General features: G+C 38.0%; 1 protein-coding gene across 8 annotated transcripts in view; it reads right to left on the bottom strand.

The window, feature by feature from the left end:
• AGFG1 (ArfGAP with FG repeats 1) overlaps nt 1-20,561 on the bottom strand; it is a 79,323-nt gene that overhangs the window by 43,440 nt on the left and 15,322 nt on the right. For all 8 annotated transcript variants that reach the window (XM_069578395.1, XM_069578396.1, XM_069578397.1 and 5 more), the window contains exon 2: nt 9,708-9,801. In XM_069578395.1, the coding sequence (XP_069434496.1) occupies nt 9,708-9,801 (94 nt within the window). The remainder of the gene's footprint in view (nt 1-9,707; nt 9,802-20,561) is intronic.

The raw sequence follows: 20,561 nt of genomic DNA, 5'->3' as shown, positions 1-20,561 counted from the left end.
TATCTTCACAGGACTCTGGGTCACCAAACTGGATACTCTTTCAAAGTGACATGTAAGACTTTTACATTCACTGTAAGTAAATTATACCTCAAAAAAACCTTACTGAATTTTAATTAACGATACACAAAAGATTTTAAGAGTGATATGAACTAATTTTGCAACCTACTGTGAAATGCAAGAAAAATGTTAAGACAGGTGGACAAATGGAGACACAGATATATTTGCTAGTGCAAATATGGCAGTGTTCAATGTACCTGCACAATTTTAAGTTTTATGAATTTCTCATAATAAAACATTGGGAGGTGTGGGGCAGAAGACAGGCAAACACTGCCACTGTGCTATGGCTTGAAGCAGCCTCTGCTAGGGAAAAGACCTTGCTATGACCACCCATGAGAGAGGGTTCTAAAGACAATGTAGCAGATAGGCAAGCAGTCCCCTACCAAACAGAGCAGTTGCTGCCCTCACACTGCCAGAAGACTTAGCTCACCCTCAGTAAGACTTAAAAGCTGCATTATGCGGCACAATGCAGGTCAAGTTCTGCCAGAGACGACGGCTCAGAGCCACCGCCACACTTGGAAAAATCCTAGCATCACAGGACAGTATGAGGTCATCCTTAGGGAACTGGTGAAGTCCATGGTCCAAGAGAACACTGATGAAAGATATTACCCTAAAGCTCCATTAAATTCCTACTGGGCATGACCTCTGGCTTCTTCTACAAAAGCTGATCTTGCCTGTCACAGGATGGCTTGAATTTCATAAAACAGAACCAAAAAACCTTCAATGTCATCACCAATTCCTCAAAAATCTACGGCCCCAGAGTTTAAGATCCTTCTTATCAGCTTATAAGGCACCCCATATCCAGATGGCATCCTCTGTTGCCAAGATGAATGCCTAGCAACCAACTAGCATCCCTGCTCTGTAGCAAGAACTCAACATCAATTTTCAGGAGTCTGGTTAGCAGGTGATGCTGGAGCAATGTAAGATTCACATGAAAGACAACAAGTCAATGTGAACTAAGGGAATGTATACTGCAAGCCTGACTGCAAGGCTTAGAACTCACCTCAACTGCTATGTTTCCCAGGGACTTGAGCTGGCAGGGCCCCTGGTTACAGGGTATCCGGCCCCAGAGTAACCACCTGGCCTGAGGTTCCCACTGTCCTGGCACAAACCTGGCTCTATCCCACAGAGAGAGGCTGGATGGCATCACGGACTCGATGGACATGAGTCTGAGTGAACTCCGGGAGATGGTGATGGACAGGGAGGCCTGGCGTGCTGCGACTCATGGGGTCGCAAAGAGTCGGACACAACTGAGCGACTGAACTGAACTGAACTGATCCCAGAGACCAAGTGGTACAGGTCCCAGGAAGCTGCCTGGTTCCAGCCAGAACTATGCAAGCCCAACTCTGACCCATCTAGCCTCCAATACTTTGTCAAAGTTTCAAAACCCATATTAACCACTCATTAACATGTGAGCGTTACTTGAACCTCTATTTAAACATACGTTTAAGGGAAGAGAGAAAATGAAAATTATGAAATAAAAGGAAATATGCACACTGGCTAGATAATTGAAAGTGAAAGTTGCTCAACAGTGTCTGACTCTTTGTAACCCCATGGACTATACAGTACGTGGAATTCTCCAGGCCAGAATACTGGAGTGGGTAACCCTTCCCTTCTCCAGGGGATCTTCCCAACCCAGGGACCGAACCCAGGTCTCCCATGTTGCAGTTGGATTCTTTACCAGCTGAGCCACAAAGGAAGCCTAGATAATCAGATTACCATTAATTTTTATGGATGTGAAAACAGTATGGAGTTATATATTTTTTAAAGTCTTTCTTCAAAGATAACATCTAGTTCATGAATTTAGAGAGGAAATTGTACGTCTCAGACCTATTTCACATAATAAAAAAGGAACAGGAGTTTGTTGTATTATTTTGTCTACTTGTGTAGCTATATGGGAATCTCCCTAACAAAAGTTTTTTTAAAAAAAGGAATAATGTATATTTTTAATTGGATTCAAACAAATCTGTTTTCTTTTTTTAAGTAACATATTTATGGCAAAAAAGAAATTAACAAGAAAAGCTGGGAGACAGATGACAGGAAGAGAGAATGACTGAAGCACTCAGAAGCAAATAAATAATATGACCTGGGATACCAAGGCAATAAAGAGCGAAATAAACAGTCAGAGTAGTTACATAAACTATCAATCTCCTTCTACAGTACCCTTTGGGTTTTCAATAATCATTCAAAAAGATCCACATGTTACAGTACGTACAAATATAACATTTCCTACATTCTCTTTGTTAATTAGCATTAGATATTTCTCTGAAAGCCAACAATTAATACCAAAGAATGCACTGTGACTATTTAAAGATTACTATGTCACTACCAATTTGATTCAGAATTTTAAGAAACTCTTAACACCTCGCCTTTCTTTGAAAATAAAAGCTAGATTTAAAATGTTTCTTCACAAATATGTAGAAACTGAAAAAAATAGCCTATTAAATCATAGCATGTGTTTCAATATTTTAGCTGGATGGTTTTAAACCTCAAGTATCTCACTAGAAAGCCATTCTCCCAAATAATTCCATTTTTAGTCTAAAATTGTTTGAAATATTACTATTATTACTGACTTAGCTTTCCATACTGATCAATACCATCATATTGACTACAGTTCTGCAAAAATCTGCCTACACTAAACTAACTGAATTCAGTCCAAAGCACATCATTTTTCTACATGGTACCCCCCACCACCTCACCCTGAGCTTAGAAATCAATGAGAAAGTGTATTTGCACTTAAACAGACATCTTTTATCTACATAGTACATTGGTTTTCAAAATGTTTTCACATATACTACCTTCAAATCAACCTCATGAAATAGGCAGCACAGGTACTTCTCATGGAGTACAAAGGAAAATGAAACTCAGGGAAAAGCAGTTCCCAGTACTCTTGCCTGGAAAATCCCATGGACAGAGGAGCCTGGTGGGCTGTAGTCCATGGGTCGCTAAGAGTCGGACACGACTAAGAGACTTCACTTTCACTTTTCACTTTCATGCATTGGAGAAGGAAATGGCAACCCACTCCAGTGTTCTTGCCTGGAGGATCCCAGGGACAGGGAGCCTGGTGGGCTGCCGTCTATGGGGTAGCACAGAGTCGGACACGACTGAAGCGACTTAGCAGTAGCAGCAAGGTAACAAGGCTTATCAATTGGTGGTGCTGAAACTTGACTACGGATTATTTTGAGTCTAAACTCAATGGAGCCTTCAGTTATTATACTGGTTCTCTCAAAAGATGGTCTACAGCATCAACAACAGGATTACATGGGGCTTCCGGCTGAAAAAGCAGACACTCCTATATCCCACACTCAGGGTCAGAATCTCCAATGGAGTAAAGCCCAGGAATTTTTATAAAAATTACATAATACATATACACACACACACATACTCACAGCTCTAGATGTAATGATACAGTATTTAAGATTATGCCATGGAATTATCTTATGTTTTGAGGGTAGTAAGATCAATATAGAAGAAACTATGAGAGCAATAAAAAAAAAAAAACTGTGTAAAATCTTACAGTCAAATATATTTTTAAAAAAGTTTAAAATATGAGGGGGTAGTTTGGTCCCTGTGTGCTAAAATACTCCTGAAAGACTTGATGGAAGGGTAAAAACCAGCAGGTCTTGGAACAAAGATGAATGACAAATGAACAACTTGAGCAAAATGTCAAGAAAACTGGGATATAAACAGCATATATAAGAAACAAACCAGAAATCACTGGGGTTTAAACATTTCTATTGATAACGAAGAAAGTTAACTAGGAAAAGAAGCAAGGTTATAGAAGGATTTACCATGAGGACTGGAATTTCATAGATCAGGAGTCTTGAATCAACCACCTGCAGATCAAATTGGGCCACTGGCCTATTTTTGTACTGCCCCTGATCATTTGGTTTATGTATGTTTAAAGGGCAACATTTTTTTTTCCTAAGGGCTACATTTTTTTAAAAAAGTTTTTTTCCAAATAAGAATATACTATAAGCAGTTGACCTATAAAACCTACAATATTTACTATCTGTGCCAACCTCTGCACAGGCAGTTAGGTAACTGTAAACCCTGGAGTAATGAGGATGTAACTAAACTCTGCCACTCAATAAAGACATTCAATATGTCATTATTAAAATAACTACCAAATTTTACTAATATTATTTAGGCTCAGCATATAGTTAAAATACTCCAAGACTTTAAATACTCAACCTAAATATTAATGTAACTGATGAAAAGACTCTGATGCTGGGAGGGATTGGGGGCAGGAGGAGAAGGGGACAACAGAGGATGAGATGGCTGGATGGCATCACCGACTCGATGGACGTGAATTTGAGTGAACTCCAGGAGTTGGTGATGGACAGGGAGGCCTGGCATGCTGCAATTCACGAGGTCGCAAAGAGTTGGACACAACTGAGCAACTGAATTGAACTGATATACTACCATATTCTAAGAAAACTGAAAAATTCTCCAAAAAGAACCACTTTGAGCAAGAAGTGAAAAAAAAATAGTTAATCTCCCTGTAACTTCTACTACCTCAAGTTCTGATTCAATAGACATTTGAATATCATTCTACAAGAAGTATGCTGGGAAATTTCATGGTTGCTTGAGCTCAAAGCATTCCACCCTTTCTATAGTAAGATACTGTCACTATTTTACACTTGTAGAAATTGAGGCTCAGAGGTAACCTGACCAATGTTCTCAACCCTCCAACTTCAAAACCAACCCTTTCTGCACAAGACCACTGAACTTCAAGTAACATTTAACAAGTCTAGTCCAAATTTTATCAATTTCTGTACAGAGTTTCAGTTTGGGATAGATTGTCTGGTTTTTAATCACACTTAATGTAACACTTTGAAGCTACATAATAGTTCCATGCCCTGGTTCAGGATTCATTCAAAAGTTCACTGTCTTTACTCTGACAATGGCCTACAGGTTCTTTCAGATACTGGCCTTCTACTTTACAGAGTCCACTATTTTGTACTGAGAGTGACCATCTCTTATTACAGTTTATAAGACAACATGATTTAGGAAATAACCACTAGTGTCCTGTTTAACGTTATAATAGATTGAGTCTAATACTATAAAATGATACCTGAATATTCCAGCAAAATTGTCACAGCATGTGAATTTGAAATTTAAAATGTTTTTAAGATATCAGAATACTTTTCTTTGCGGCAGTGCTTATTTCTGATTATAAAATAGCTCCAATCTTTCCCAAAGATGCAATTCAACTACCCAAAAGGCCTGAAGTGCTGTCTCATAAAATAAGGCCTATTTAAGCCACAAGTATAACATCTTAAAAAAAATACTGTCTCCATAATCCTAAGCATCTACAATTCCAAACTGAAGCCCTTTCTCACTCCTACCCAAAAATAGAACTGGGGGGGAATAAAAAGATTTTTATTGTCTCTCTCTCTCCCCCACAAGACTGAAAACTTTACAGGAGGGCAGGAATCATAGGCAGTACCCCTAGTACCCAAAGACAATCCCGGACACAACAATAGGTGATTAATAAATCTCTGCTTCAGGAATGAAGAATGAGATGATCATGAATATTGACTAGGGAAAAGCACAACTTACCTTGTGGGCCTACCACTTTAGAAGGATTTTTTTCAAAAGCTTTAGTTTCTGGTTTGAGGGTTATATTTTGAATCTAGCATAAAGATAACCAAATACTGTCAATCAACGCATGATTTTATTTCTACATGTAGAGTGCATGCCTGTGAAGCATCAGCAGTAACCCTTTTACTCAGTCCTGAAATCTAATTAGGAGGGTTAATTTATTACTAGGAAAAAAAAAAACTGTATGGCTCAAAAGAAAATTATTCCTACATTTTTCTTTTACTGAGTTAGCTATATAGCACTGGTACCCAGTCTTCTTTCCATTAAGTCTGATAATCAGAAGTTAACCCAATAGTGAAATTCCTTTGATTGACCCACAACACCATAAAAGAGGGCATATGAAGTAAATCACTAAAGACTTTTTTTTTAAATAACATATGATACAAAAGAAAGCATTATGTGATGTGCCAAAAACAGTGGACAATTCTTAAGTTCTGAATGAAAAGTAAAATCTTTCCCAGATATACAAATGCATTAAGTCACTGCACTGATTGTGTCAATGAATGGCTTCCTCTGTCCAAGCCCTCTGCCCTATAACTTGTGGTCCTCTCCCACACTTGATTCTAGACTTGGCAGCATGACTTTCTCTGACAATAAGTTGTTCACAACTATAATGAAAGCATGTAAAACAGATTTAAGTTCTACATGCAGACTGACTGTAAAAAGGTTTCTCCCACATATAAATGTCTGGAGGAAAATTCAAAGCATGTGGAATACAAGATGATTTAAAAATCAACACCTTGTGAGTCATCCACCATGGTGCTTGCCTGATGCAAATAATGACAACCAACAAGCCCCTCAGAACGTTAAAACTCTCTCATGGGGGTAGAAGACCCACAACTTCTGCCAGTTAATATACATTTTGATCTTTATGTTCAGACATGAACCACTCATTCACTAGACATATGACAATACCTTCTTTTAACCCAACATTTACATGACTGAGTATGTTCCTTTCCAGACAATGGAGAGATTTAATGCACTGTTCAAATATGGCAACATCATTTGAAATAAAAAATAAACATCTGCAAATTTTCTCTATGCATGTTATACTTAAGATTTAAGTGTATAAGATAAACTGATAATTAGGCACTTGCACTTGAAGTCTATACAATTTTTTACCAAGCTGTATCAATCTTCCTGCATTTCATAGTATCAATCCTCACCTTCTACACACCTCATAAAACTTTTAAGAATGGAAATTCTGCTAATAGTGTAAGGAACTAAATATACCTACTCCAATATTTTGGTTATAAGATGTTTTTAGGGACACAAAAAAGTAAGTTTGTCTCCCTTAACAAGTAATTAGGTAGTTGGTAAACTTTCTAGCAGTAAGAACAGTTGGAAATTTCTCTGTGTGCACTGTTTACTCTACCTCTAGAATCTTTTCCTGTTAGCCTAAGTCCTGCTGCTGCTGCTGCTAAGTTGCTTCAGTCGTGTCTGACTCTGTGCAATCCATAGACGGTGGTACTCACCCTCAAAAGCCAGCAAATGCCTCCTCTATTCTGAAAATTCTTATTCTTATCATTAATTACTAAGTGTTACAATTATTTGTTATGTATCCATCTCCTACCTAGACCATGAGCTCTAAGTCTATTGTACCCAAGTACTAGCGCAATGACTGTAACAGTGAGGGCTTTAAATGGACTATTAATTTGCATGACTCTTTTTAGAATTTAAAATTCATAAATCCATTCCAGTCATCTCTATTGCTTATATTCTGTTTCCATTATCTGATATAAAGAGTTGTCTAAGATTTCCTTTCATATATTCTAAATTTATCTTGATATTACAGTCATAAAAACTATTCCTTCAGAAATCCTATCATACGCAACATGGATGAACCTTGTGAACATTACGCCAAGTGAAATAAGCCAGTCACAGACCAGCAAATACTGTATGATTCCCCTTAAGATGAGATACTTCAAACACTCGAGCCCACCGAAGCAGAAAATATAATGGTGGCTGCTACAAAGTTCAGTTATGCAAGAAGAGTAAGTCCTAACACTTTGCCTATAGCTAACAATACCACATTTTACATTTTAAAATATTTTAAGAGAGTAAATCTCATGTTAAGTGTCCTCACCACAATTTCAGGAAAAATGTTTTTAAAAAGGGTCCTTCAACTGTATTATTTTGGGACCAATTTCCATTGAATCTTATCTACTGACAGGTTTGAATGTTTTTTACTTACTTCTCCAATGGATTGTTACTTTTACAGTTCTACTACTATAATTTTATCTACAGTTATTAGATTTTTAACATAAGAATAGATGATATTCTTTCATTTCTGACTCCATTCTGATGTCCAAAATTTCCAAAATTCTAAGAAAATAATTTAAACCTGCACTGGTAGGCTAATCTCAAACTTTACACAAACTGTTCAAATTGTCTTTTAATCGAAATACGTTTCTACACTTACTGTCATTACACACCTCTGCCTTTTCATCCTGCTTCAGATTTCCCTGTAATATAGAACCTGATTACTCAAGATAATTTTTTATTGGCAAACTTTGGAAACTTAAAAATGTGTGCTTACTTCTCTAAATCATGTATTTTAAAAATTTCATAATCTTTACTACTTTAGAACCAAATACACACATGCATCAAAAGTTGGAAAGCAAGTTTAAGCCATTACTATAGAAGTGTTAGGGAAAAAAAGAAGCCCTGTACAAAATGCTTGCATACATCTTCTGAGGTGAAAAAGAAGACTGAACTAATAAAATTTGAAGCCTTCTTTTCTACTATCAAAAACGTGCAAAAAAAAAAAAATGCAATCACTGTAGTACAACTAAAGTAATACTTCCTTTCTAGGAAGTGATTAAACTGTCTTATTAAATAATGGCAATTACTAACCAATTGGGTTGACTGGTTCATCTATGCCCCAAGATTATAAAACATGCTGGCTTTCTGTTAATTTTACAGTTTTTTGTATTTGTTTTAAATAGCAGACCACCACTCTTAATAATAGCAAAATATGGAACTAAAACAAGAAAGCAAGCCAAGAGAACAGAATTCCTGGAAGCCCACTGAAGCAGAGTAGAAAGAAAAGGTTCCCCTACAAATCTTGACTCTGTTGGGTTCCTCATGCTGCTAAGCTGCCCACTCAGAACTACTAATCATCTCCTCCCTACTGAGCACCTACTTAACACTGTTGTGCTGTGTGCTTATTCACTCAGTCGTGTCCAACTCTTTGCGACCCCATGGACTGTAGCCCGCCAGGCTCCTCTGTCCACAAGGATTCTCCAGGTAACACTGGAGTAGGTTGCCATACCCTCCTCCAGAGGATCTTCCCAACCCAGGGACTGAACTGGGGTCTCCTGCATTGCAGGCTGAGGTACCAGGAAAGCAGCTCAACATTAAGCATCACATATACATCTAAAGTTAAAAATGTAAAAAGGAAGGAGGGGACCGTCAAATGAAAGCTGATCATATAATAGCCTAACAAAAGTTTACTACACTATCACAATGATAATTCTCTTTCTCCCTCTTTTTGTCATTTAAAGCCAAAACTAAGTTACTCCAATACTGCTGCTGCTGCTGCTAAGTCGCTTCAATCATGTCCGACTCTACGCGACCCCATAGACGGCAGCCCACCAGGCTCCCCTGTCCCTGGGATTCTCCAGGCAAGAACACTGGAGTGGGTTGCCATTTCCTTCTCCAATGCATGAAAGTGAAAAGTGAAAGTGAAGTCGCTCAGTCATGTCCGACTCTTAGCGACCCCATGGAATGCAGCCTACCAGGCTTCTCTGGCCATGGGATTTTCCAGGCAAAAGCACTGGAGTGGGGTGTCATTGCCTTCTCCAATACTAGATGTCCTCTAAAAATGCCTTTTACATTCAATACTGACAAAGCCTAAATACAGGTTTCATCCCAAGTTTAAGGGAAAATATTTATGTAGCAGACATTAATTCCAAATACTTTGCTAGATGAGTACATTCTGAAACACCTAAATACAGAATACAAAAATACCTTCGTTAGACAGTGAAAATTTTTTATCATTCTAAACAACTCAAAATTTTTAAAAGGACTAAAACACTTACTTCATTTCCATGTTTTTGAAGGAATTCAATTTCCTGTTGTGTGAATGTTGTCATGGAGATGGATTTCACCCTGTGTGGTGGATTTAACCCTCGCCTAAAAGATAAAAGAAAATACCATTACAAACTATAGTATTTCAAAAATTATGTCAATGAAAAACATTTTAATTAGCACATTTAAACTTAGAACTGTTTTTTATGCTATAAGCTAAATTAAAAAATATTTTAAACTATTAACCCCCACAATAGATATATCAAGGTGAATTTGTTCAGACCAACACTAATTTATTTAAAGATAAATTTATCTAAACAGTTAGTTAGAAATACACAGTACCTGTAATACATTAGTTTATTGGGAATACAAATACTGCTTTAGTGTAAGTCTGATGGAAAGGGGATTCATTTATATATATATGATAGGCTCAATGGTAAAGAAAGTTATTACTTAAATATTTTCATATTTTCTAAGAAAGTGATGATGATAAGTCAGGTATGGAAACATACAAATACTCAAATAGCTACCATCTTTAAGACTGACTTAGGAAACTGAAAACTAATCTAAGGAACCTTGAAGGTATTGATGGATAAGAAAAAAGTTCCATCTCTCCATCAATTCAAATAAGTGTTGATAATGAAGAACATCTTCAACCACCTCTGGAGGCCCTAAGTATTCAAGAAGAAATTAAAGGGACATGACAGGATTCAAGAAATACCTGCATATATATGAATACTTTTAAGGTCCTTCACCACTTTGAATCTTTTCTGTTTCTTTATATTTTTTCATGCACGTGAAAAACTGAACAGAGATGCGCTCAGAGAGAGTAAGAACTGCTGAGTTCTGTCCAGCTACCACTCAGTGGCCTACTCGACCACAAGAATGAGGAGTTAAATAATCTATGCAAAGTCACAAGTTATCTATGCATTTTCATCAAATCAGTTTGCAGTCATATCCTCTGACAAAGACTTCATCTGAAATACAGGTTCTAGGACAGATCAATAGTTTTACAGAATTTGCCATACTCATTTTGCAATCAACCATGATAATTAAATAAGAGTTAACAATGACTCAAAGTAACAAAAAAAATTTTTCTAAAATATTCTAAAAACATTTCTGAATAATTAAATATGGTATGCAATGTTCTAGAAATATAAAATATTTTAACATAATAATTTAGAATTAACAGAAGCTCAATTGTTATACATTCCTGCTTCTTTCTCTACCTTCTGTCAGACACAGACGGCACATATTTCAGCTCACACTTTGAATTAAATCAAGTTGCACTTTATCTGCTTCACATTTCCAGGTGGAGAAACAATAAATCGATTTTGTTGTTTTGCTTTAAGTTTTAAACTAATAAGTTATTTTTCTTTCAGCTCTTGGTAAGTCATGAAATACAGAAATGAAAATTGCACAGTAGGACAAATTGAAACACAGCCATTTCATCCTAGTAAAGCTTTGAAACTTAACTATGAAGAAACAACCACCGTACGAATTACTTCAAGTATCTTTACAACTGGTGATCACAAATTAAATTATGCTTTAAAGATGTCTAAATTCCCAAAAATGAAAATTTAAAAAAGTCATTATTACTCCTTTAAAGCAGGACATTTTATTTTTCAATTCACCTGTATTATGAAAATAAGACTAACTTCATCATTTTCACAGCTTATTCATTTATATTTATTTGTATTCTATCCTGTTCCAAACAATTTTGAAAGGAATTAACTTATTATTGTTCTCAAATTTCCCCCGGCTCTCCCCCTCACACTTAGCAACTCTGTCTCTCCTTATTCCCTAATACTTCCTCCTTGTTCCAGACAACCCTCTCCATTCCCACCTCCCTTATAGTAAGGTAAGGTAAGGTGAAGTCGTTCAGTCGTGTCCGACTCTTTGCCACCCCGTGGAGTGTAACCTACTAGGCTTCTCCATCCATGGGATTCTCCAGGGAAGAATACTGGAGTGGATTGCCATTTCCTTCTCCAGGGGATCTTCCCGACCCAGGGATCGAACCCGGGTCTCCCGCATTGGAGGTAGACGCTTTAACCTCTGAGCCTCCCTTATAGTACACTATCTTAAAAAAAAAAAGCAAAGGCATAACTTCCTAACAAGGAAATGTCACAGCACTGCTACAAGGGTGTGTATATTTTAGATAAAAAATTAGGGAGTAGCGAATTACATCCCTATACTCTCGAATCATCAAATAAGGGAAGCCCCTGACTCTTTTAAAGTTATGTTATACAGATGCAATCTCATGAAAGCACCGTACTGTATAGCTTATTCCATCAATGCTCTACCACATCATAGCCAATTTTTGCATAAAGAAGGTATTCATATTAATTAACTTAAAGTGAACAAAAATTTGCACTTACGAAACAAAACCATAATATTCAGTTCAGTTCAGTTCAGTTCAGTCCCTCAGTCATGACTGACTTTACAACCCCATGAACCACAGCACGCCAGGCCTCCCTGTCCATCACCAACGCCCGGAGTTCACCAAAACCCATGTCCATTGAGTCGGTGATGCCATCCAACCATCTCATCTCTGTCGTCCCCTTCTTCTCCTGCCCTCAATCATTCCCAGCATCAGGGTCTTTTCCAATGAGTCAACTCTTCGCATCAGGTGGCCAAAGTATTGGAGTTTCAGTTTCAGAATCAGTTCTTCCAATGAATATTCAGGACTGATTTCCTTTAGGATGGACTGTTTGGATCTCCTTGCAGTCCAAGGGACTCTCAAGAGTCTTCTCCAACACCACAGTTCTAGATGGACCTTTGTTGGCAAAGTGATGCTTTCTAAGGCCCACTTGACTTCACCTTCATCTTCCAGGATGTCTGGCTCTAAATGAGTGATCACACCATCATGACTATCTGGGTCGTGAAGATCTTTTTTGTACAGTTCTTCTGTGTATTCTTGCCACCTCTTCTTAATATCTTCTGCTTCTGTTAGGTCCATACCATTTCTGTCCTTTATCGAGCCCATCTTTGCATGAAATGTTCCCTTGTATCTCTAATTTTTCTTGAAGAGATCTCTAGTCTTTCCCATTCTGTTCTTTTCCTCTATTTCTTTGCACTGATCACTGAGGAAGGCTTTCTTATCTCTTCTTGCTATTCTTTGGAACTCTGCATTCAGATGTTTGTATCTTTCCTTTTCTCCTTTGCTTTTTGCTTCTCTTCTTTTCACAGCTATTTGTAAGGCCTCCCCAGACAGCCATTTTGCTCTTTTGCATTTCCTTTCCATGGGGATGGTCTTGATCTTGAATGAGGTTCGGGGCCATGCTCAGTAAATCTTTAATCCAATTTTCTGTTGATGGGCAGACCTGTGTTCCCACCCTGTTGTTTGGCCTGAGGCCAAACGATGGTTAGGGTAAAGCAGTCCGTGGGGTCTCAAAGAGTTGGATAGGACTGAGCAACTGAATTGAAATGAAAGAAGGTAATGGCGACCTCTTTCAAAAGGACTTGTGCATGTACTGTTATATTCAGAGCCCCTGATCATGCAGCAGGCCACTGTTGACCCATGCCTCTGTCGGACACTCCTGGACACTCACAAGCAAGTCTGGCTCAGTCTCTTGTGGGGACACTGCTGCTCCTTTCTCCTGACTCTTCGAGTGCACAAGGTTTTGTCTGTGTCCTCCAAGAGTCTGTTTCCCAGTCCTGTGCAAGTTCTGTCATCAAATCCCACTGGCCTCCAAAGTCAAATTCCCCAAGGGTCCTCAATCTCTTTGATGAATCCCCAGGTTGGGAAATCTGTTGTGAGTTCCAGAACCTTCTTAACAGTGTGAGAATTTCTTTGGTATAATTGTTCTGCAGTTTGTGGGTCATCTACTCAGCGGCTCTGTGGTGGGGCTAATAGCACCTTCCTCCAAGAGGGCTTAATGTCACATGCTGCGTGACCCAGGTCTGTTGCAGCCAGAGCCCCAGTCCCCAAGGCAGGCCACTGCTGACCCGTGCCTCCACAGGAGACACTCAAACACTCATAGGCAGGTCTGGTTCAGTCTGTGTAGGGTCTGGGTCCTGGTGCACACAAGGTTTTGTTTGTGCCCTCCGAACGTCTCTGGTGGGTATGGGGTTTGGTTCTAAATGTGATTTCACCCCTCCTACCATCTTGTTGGGGCTTCTCCTTTGCCGTTGGATGTGGGGTATCTTTTTTTGGTGCAATCCAACATTCTCCTGTCAACGGTTATTCAGCAGCGAGTTGCAATTTTGGAGTTCTCGCAAGAGAAGATGAGCCCGTGTCCTTTTACTGCACCATCTTGTTAGAATATAAGCAGCTTAGTATCATCAAAACAAACAACCCAATCAAAAAAGCGCAGAGGTAAATAGACATTTCTCCAAAGAGAACACACAGATGACCAAGACACACATGAAAAGATGTTGACACTGCTAATTATTAGAGAAATACAAATCAAAACTACAATGAGATATCACCTCACACCAGTCAAAATGGTTATCATCAAAGAAATCTGGAAATGACAAATGCTGGAGATGTTGTAGACAGAAAGGAACCCTCCTACACTACTGGTGGGAATGTAAACTGGTACAGCTACCGTGGAGAACAGTATGGAGGATCCTTAAAAATCTAAATACAGAACTACCATATAACCCTATGATCCCACTCCTGGGCATCTATCAGGAAAGAAAAATATGGTCTGAAAGGATACATGCACCCCAATGTTCACTGCAGCACTGTTTACAACAGCCAAGACCTGGAAGCTACCTACATGCCCATCAACTGAGGAATGGATGAAGATGATGTGGCATACACAAGACAACACTTTACTCAGCCACTGAAAAGAATAATGTCATTTGCAGCAACATGGATGGATCTAGAGATTGTCATTCTGGGTGAAGTAAGTCAGAGGAAGACCATATGGTTATCATGCACATATGGAATCTATACAGAATCTAAACAGAAATGATACAAATGAACCTATTTACAAAACAGAATCAGACTCACAAATTTAGAGAAGAACCTATGCTGACCAAGGGGAAGGGTGGGTGGGAGGGAGAGTCAGGGAGTTTGGGACTAACATGTACACACTGCTGCATTTAAAATGGATAACCAGTTATGGGGAGGGAGGTGGGAGGGGGGTTCATGTTTGGGAACGCATGTAAGAATTAAAGATTTTAAATTTTAAAAAATAAACAACTAAAAAAAAAAAATTTAAGCAGAAAAAAAAATAAAATAAAATAAAATGGATAACCAACATAGTCCTACTGTATACTGCAGGAAACTCTGCTCATTATTATGTAACAACCTAAATGGGAAGCTCTTGAACTGTGGTGTTGGAGAAGACTCTTGAGACTCCCTTGGACTGCAAGGAGATCCAACCAGTCCATTCTAAAGGAGATCAGTCCTGGGTGTTCACTGGAAGGACTGATGTTGAAGCTGAAACACCAATACTTTGGCCACCTGATGTGAAGAGCTGACTCATTGGAAAAGACCCTGATGCTGGGAATGACTGAGGGCAGGAGGGGAAGGGGACGACAGAGATGAGATGGTTGGATGGCACCGACTCGATGGACACGGGTTTGGGTGAACTCCAGGAGTTGGTGATGGACAGGGAGGCCTGGCGTGCTGCAGTTCATGGGTCGAAAAGAGTTGCACACTGAACTGAACTGAAATGGGAAGAGAATTTGAAAAAGAATAGATACATGCATATGTATAACTGAATCACTTGCTGTATACCAGAAACTATCACATTATTAATTTACTTCAATATAAAATAAAGTTAAAAAAACACTTCATTATCAAAGGGGAAACGGTTAAGTGACAGTGTTGTTATTGTTTAGTTGCTAAGCTGTAGCTGACTCTTTTTGATACTATGGATTGTAGCCCAACAGGCTCCTCTCTCCATGGGATTTCCCAGGCAAGAATACTGGAGTGGGTTGCCATTTCTTACTCCAGGGGATCCTCTGGACCCAGGGACAGAACTTGCATCTCCTGCATTGGCAGGGGGACTCTTTACTGCTGAACCACCAGGGAAGTCCTAAGTGGCAATAAAACTGTAGAACTATACAGTATTCTCAAAACTATATTAAAAATATCTACAAAGAAAACAAACTAAATACTCTAAAATATTATTTGTTTATAGATTATGGAATTGAATGGGGTTTTTTCCCTATATATAATTTTCAATTCTCTCCAAGTTTTCCACAATGAATCTGTATTATTCTGTACTAGGGAAAAAAAAAAAAACAGCAGAAAATAGTAAACAATTCAATTAACTAGTAGTAATCAAAATATTTGTACTTTTAGTATTGACTTTATGGATGTCAATGTCTGTGCTGAAGAATTACCAAAAAAAAAAAAAAAACAAGAACAGTTTTCCTTCTTAAAGCAATCTTTCAGTTTTTCTAAAATACCTGGAAAACTCTCCTCCCAAATACAGCTACCAGCATCAACAATTTATGTTCACCTCACTTCTCTGCAGCTGGCGTGAGCTGTAAAGTACCTACTTGCCTGCCAGTGCAGGAAATAAAAGAAATGTGGGTTTGATTCTTGGGTCAGGAAGATCCTCTGGAAAAAGGAATGGCAACCCACTCCAGTAGTCTTGTTTATGGACAGGGAAGCCTGGTGGGCTCAGTCCATGGGGTCACAAAAGAGTTGAACATGACTGAAGCAACTGAGCCTGCACTTCTCTAAATCAGGCACTATTGACATTTCAGGCCAGAGAACCATCACGAGGCACATAAGGCACATCACCCTGTGCCCTACAGGATGTAGGGCAGTATCCCTGGCCTCTACCCACTATAAGCCAGTAGGACCCCCAACCCAGTAAGAATAATGAAAAATGTTTCAGGATACTGCTAAATGTCCCCTGAGGGTGCAAGGGGTGGAACTGCAGAGTACTACTCAAGAACCACTACTCTAAATATACTAAATGTGCTAATCACCAAGTGAAGAAAGAAGTAGAGTTTCTTTGGATCACTACTGATATATAAATTATACCTAGGTTCAATCGTCTACAAAACATTCTACACATTCACCATTCATGTTGTTGCTGTTGTTTTAGTCACTGAGTCATGTCCAACTCCTCTGTAACACCACAGACTGTAGCCTGCCACGCTCCTCTGTCTATGGAATTTTCCAGGCAAGAATATTGGAGTGGGTTGCCATTTCCTTCTTCAGTCACCTCATATACAACAATAATTTTAATTTTCACATAAATTTACTATTTCCAGCATAACAAAAACTAGAAATCCTTAAAAGATTAAGCGAAGTATCCACAAAAAAATATATATATTAAGTACATTTATACAAATTAAGAGGTGAAAAAAACTTAATAAAACAGAAGGAAATTAATATCTATAACGTTCCTAGACTGGCATGCACTTTGCATGTCTAATCTCATTAATTTCTATTTATAACAGTATGGCAGACATTTATGAAAAGGTTCCTCTGCTAAAACATAACTTTATACACTACTAAAAAAAAATAGAAGAAAACCCCTAATTGCTAATATTTCTAGAAAAATCCTAATTGTTAACACTTTTAATAAATCTCAAGTACTCCCGCTTTACAAAAGAAAAAAACAAAGATAAAAAGTGAACTGAAACTAGAAGAGTGGCCTATGTTATACAAAAAATTCCGTACTGCTCAGAAGGCAAATATAACAATAGCTAAGACAATGTACTTTGGCCACCTCATGCGAAGAGTTGACTCATTGGAAAAGACTCTGATGCTGGGAGGGATTGGGGGCAGGAGGAAAAGGGGATGACAGAGGATGAGATGGCATCACTGACTCGATGGATGTGAGTCTGAGTGAACTCCGGGAGTTGGTGATGGACAGGGAGGCCTGGCGTGCTGCGATTCATGGGGTCACAAAGAGTTGACACAACTGAGCGACTGAACTGAAGACAATGTGAGAGGTAATCCTGAGCTATTCCTATTAAACCCAGGACTTTGGATGAAGAATTAAGCAGCTTCAGGGTGGCAATATCCCTAGATCCAAGCAGTAGAATATGCAAATCCTCTCAAGAAAAATGCATTTATAATTTACAAATTATGCTATGAGGATTTAGAAATATTAAGTTCAATAAAAGATGAGACTACAATAAAAATCATTACATAAGAGCAAATCATTACTGAGCTTGAGACAGTAGAACACAGATTTATGCCATCTCTTCCCATGACTTTAGCTACTGGATTTATCAAATAAAAAATATAAAGTAAACATAGCATATAGGAAATGTTAAGTGGTGGAATAAAAATGAACAGGAAATATGAAATTATCAAAATAAACTGGTAAATCTAAAAGTCAGAGCTTTTAGAAATGAAAATTTATAAATGTGGAAATCAAAAACTTAAGAAACTAGTTATTAAAGAGCAAATTAAACATACCAGAAGAGAGATTTGGGGAATGAGAAAACAGAAGAAATAGCCCAGAAGGCAGCACAGATGCATAAGGAGATAGAAAAGACAAGGATTAAAAAAAAAAAAAACAGGGTGGGGGACACTATTAAAAGGTGTCATCAGTATTCCTGCTTTTGCAAGAAAGAATTCAAAGAATGAAGGACAAGCAATATTAAAGAGCTAATAGCTGAGGTTTTTACAATCCAATGAAAGTCATGCATCTACAAATATAGGAAGCACAGTTTATGAAAATCAGCACAAATAAAATTCATACTTAGAAACATCTGGGTAAAACTTCAAAGATAAAGATAACATCTTAAAATCAATCAGAAAGAAAAGACAAAGGAAATGAAATCTGACTGAAAAAACTTCTCACTGAAAACCAGAAAATAGTGGAATATTGTCTTTAGGAAGTTTTTTAAAAACTAAAAATTAACAGTTGTGAATCCAGCAAAAATATCTTTGAGGTGTAAGACAAAATAACAATTTCAGATTAAAAAACTGAAGTTTACCCCCAGGAGATCTTCACTAAAGAAACATATAGTTGGCCTTCTATGGCCCTGGGTTCTACAACCAGGTACTCAACCAACTGCAGATCAAAAATATGGAAAAAAAAAAATCCACGAAGTTCCAAAAAGCAAAATTGGAATTTGCAATGTGCCCAGCAACTATTTGGGTGGTGCTAGTGGTAAGAATCTGCCTCCCAATGCAGGAGACCTAAGAGACATAGGTTTGATTCCTGAGTCAGGAAAATCCCCTGGAAGAGGGTATGGCAGCCCACTCTAGTATCCTTTCCTGGAGAATCCCACAGACAGAGGAATCTGGTGGGCTACAGTCCACAGGGTCACAACTGGGCATGCACACACCATTCCATGTTCTGCTTGTGGTGGCAGTCACATGCATCTATACAGATGTTAAGACTCCCAGAACTACACAACAAAAAAGTTGCTTTTAATGTATGCCAACTTAAGATGCCATGTTACTATTTACAGTAACCACAATTTTCACACAAACTAAAATTTTTCACTGGCAGACCACCTTTCCTTCTCCATCTACCAAATCTGATTATTTATTTAAATGAATGAAATCCTCAAGTAACCAAAACTGAATTATTCATTTATCTAGTTATTTTCAGGATACACTCCTGAAAGCTGGTGCCATTTCCCCATTTTTTGCTAAGCCAAGTCTAGCTATCATGTGAATCCAGTGTTTATAAAACACTTTACTGTAATGACATTAGTCATAACTATTGGATCAAAGTGTTACGCAAATAAACCACATCATTTTTACAGTGCCAATACTGAAGTACTACCCATCTGGATTCTAAAATACACATTTTTAAGTCTCCAGTTTAGTGCCCCCCCCAAAAAAAAAGATTAAATAGTGACTCATTTAATAATAGCAGTATTGATATTTTGAAAGCATGTTTGCCACTTAACTGGCTTCAAGAAGTTTCAAAGTCATCTTCTGGTGGAGCCCAATATGTTTTTGCAGCATAATTAAGTCATATGCAGATCCCCAGGAGTTTCAGTTTTAAGGACCACCACCCAGGTATGACTGCAACCAGATGGTGTGACTCATTCCATATGTCCACCAGTATGTTACTCTTAACTATGCCTCAAACAATCTTGCAAATAGCCATTTGTTCAACTCAAAAAACAATGTGTGCTGGCTGAATAAGTAAGAAAGCTTATTTAGCTAGTTTTATTCACTGCTTTTCTCCTGCTGGAGGAAAAGCTGGTTCAAATATTTCATTAGGCTGTGGAAATTTAAGTGGTTTGCTAATGTTGGCATTAAGTAAGAACGCCAATTTGACATTTAAATCTATCCCAATCTTATGGAGTAAAAATATTGTATATAAATGTTCTGTATTATGTAAATTATCCATTTAAAATCTACAACAAATAGAAGATGCCTTTAACAGGTTACCAAAAATCTACAGACTTCTGATACCAAGATCTGTATATATTAGATAGTCCAGATATTAGTTTATCCAGAACTCAACTTTCAAACACTGGAAACACATACACACACACACCCATGGTGTGAACCATAATTTCTATTTGGGGTTTTTATTTTTAAAAGCCACACTACACTGAAAGGTCCTTGTAACATTTAGGGCAAGAACCTAAAAAAATAGTACTCGGGTAACAATTTAAACCTAATTAATGCATTCCTGTTAAAAGTGGACAAAACCCAAGAATGTCTTTACTACCTCTCTAAACCCTAATGTAAAGACAGCAAAGGAATAAAAAGTCATTAATCCACAAAGAGAGGAATAGAGAACAAGGAGGGAACCCAAAGGCATAGCAAAAATATAGAAAATACAATACCAGCAGTAATCGACTATGCAGAGTAAAGAAAGCTAAAATGAAGCTCCTGTAGAGGTGGGAGAAGCCAACCAGAAGATGACTCCCACCACAGAACCCTAAAAGAGTCACAAAAGCAATCAAGCCACAAGTTGGGGGATTTATGCAGGCTCAAAATTAGATTTCCAATTTCCCTA

The sequence above is a fragment of the Ovis canadensis genome, chromosome 2 (assembly GCF_042477335.2).
Source record: "Ovis canadensis isolate MfBH-ARS-UI-01 breed Bighorn chromosome 2, ARS-UI_OviCan_v2, whole genome shotgun sequence".
Classification (NCBI taxonomy): domain Eukaryota; kingdom Metazoa; phylum Chordata; class Mammalia; order Artiodactyla; family Bovidae; genus Ovis; species Ovis canadensis.
This window is presented reverse-complemented; position numbering and strand designations above follow the sequence as displayed.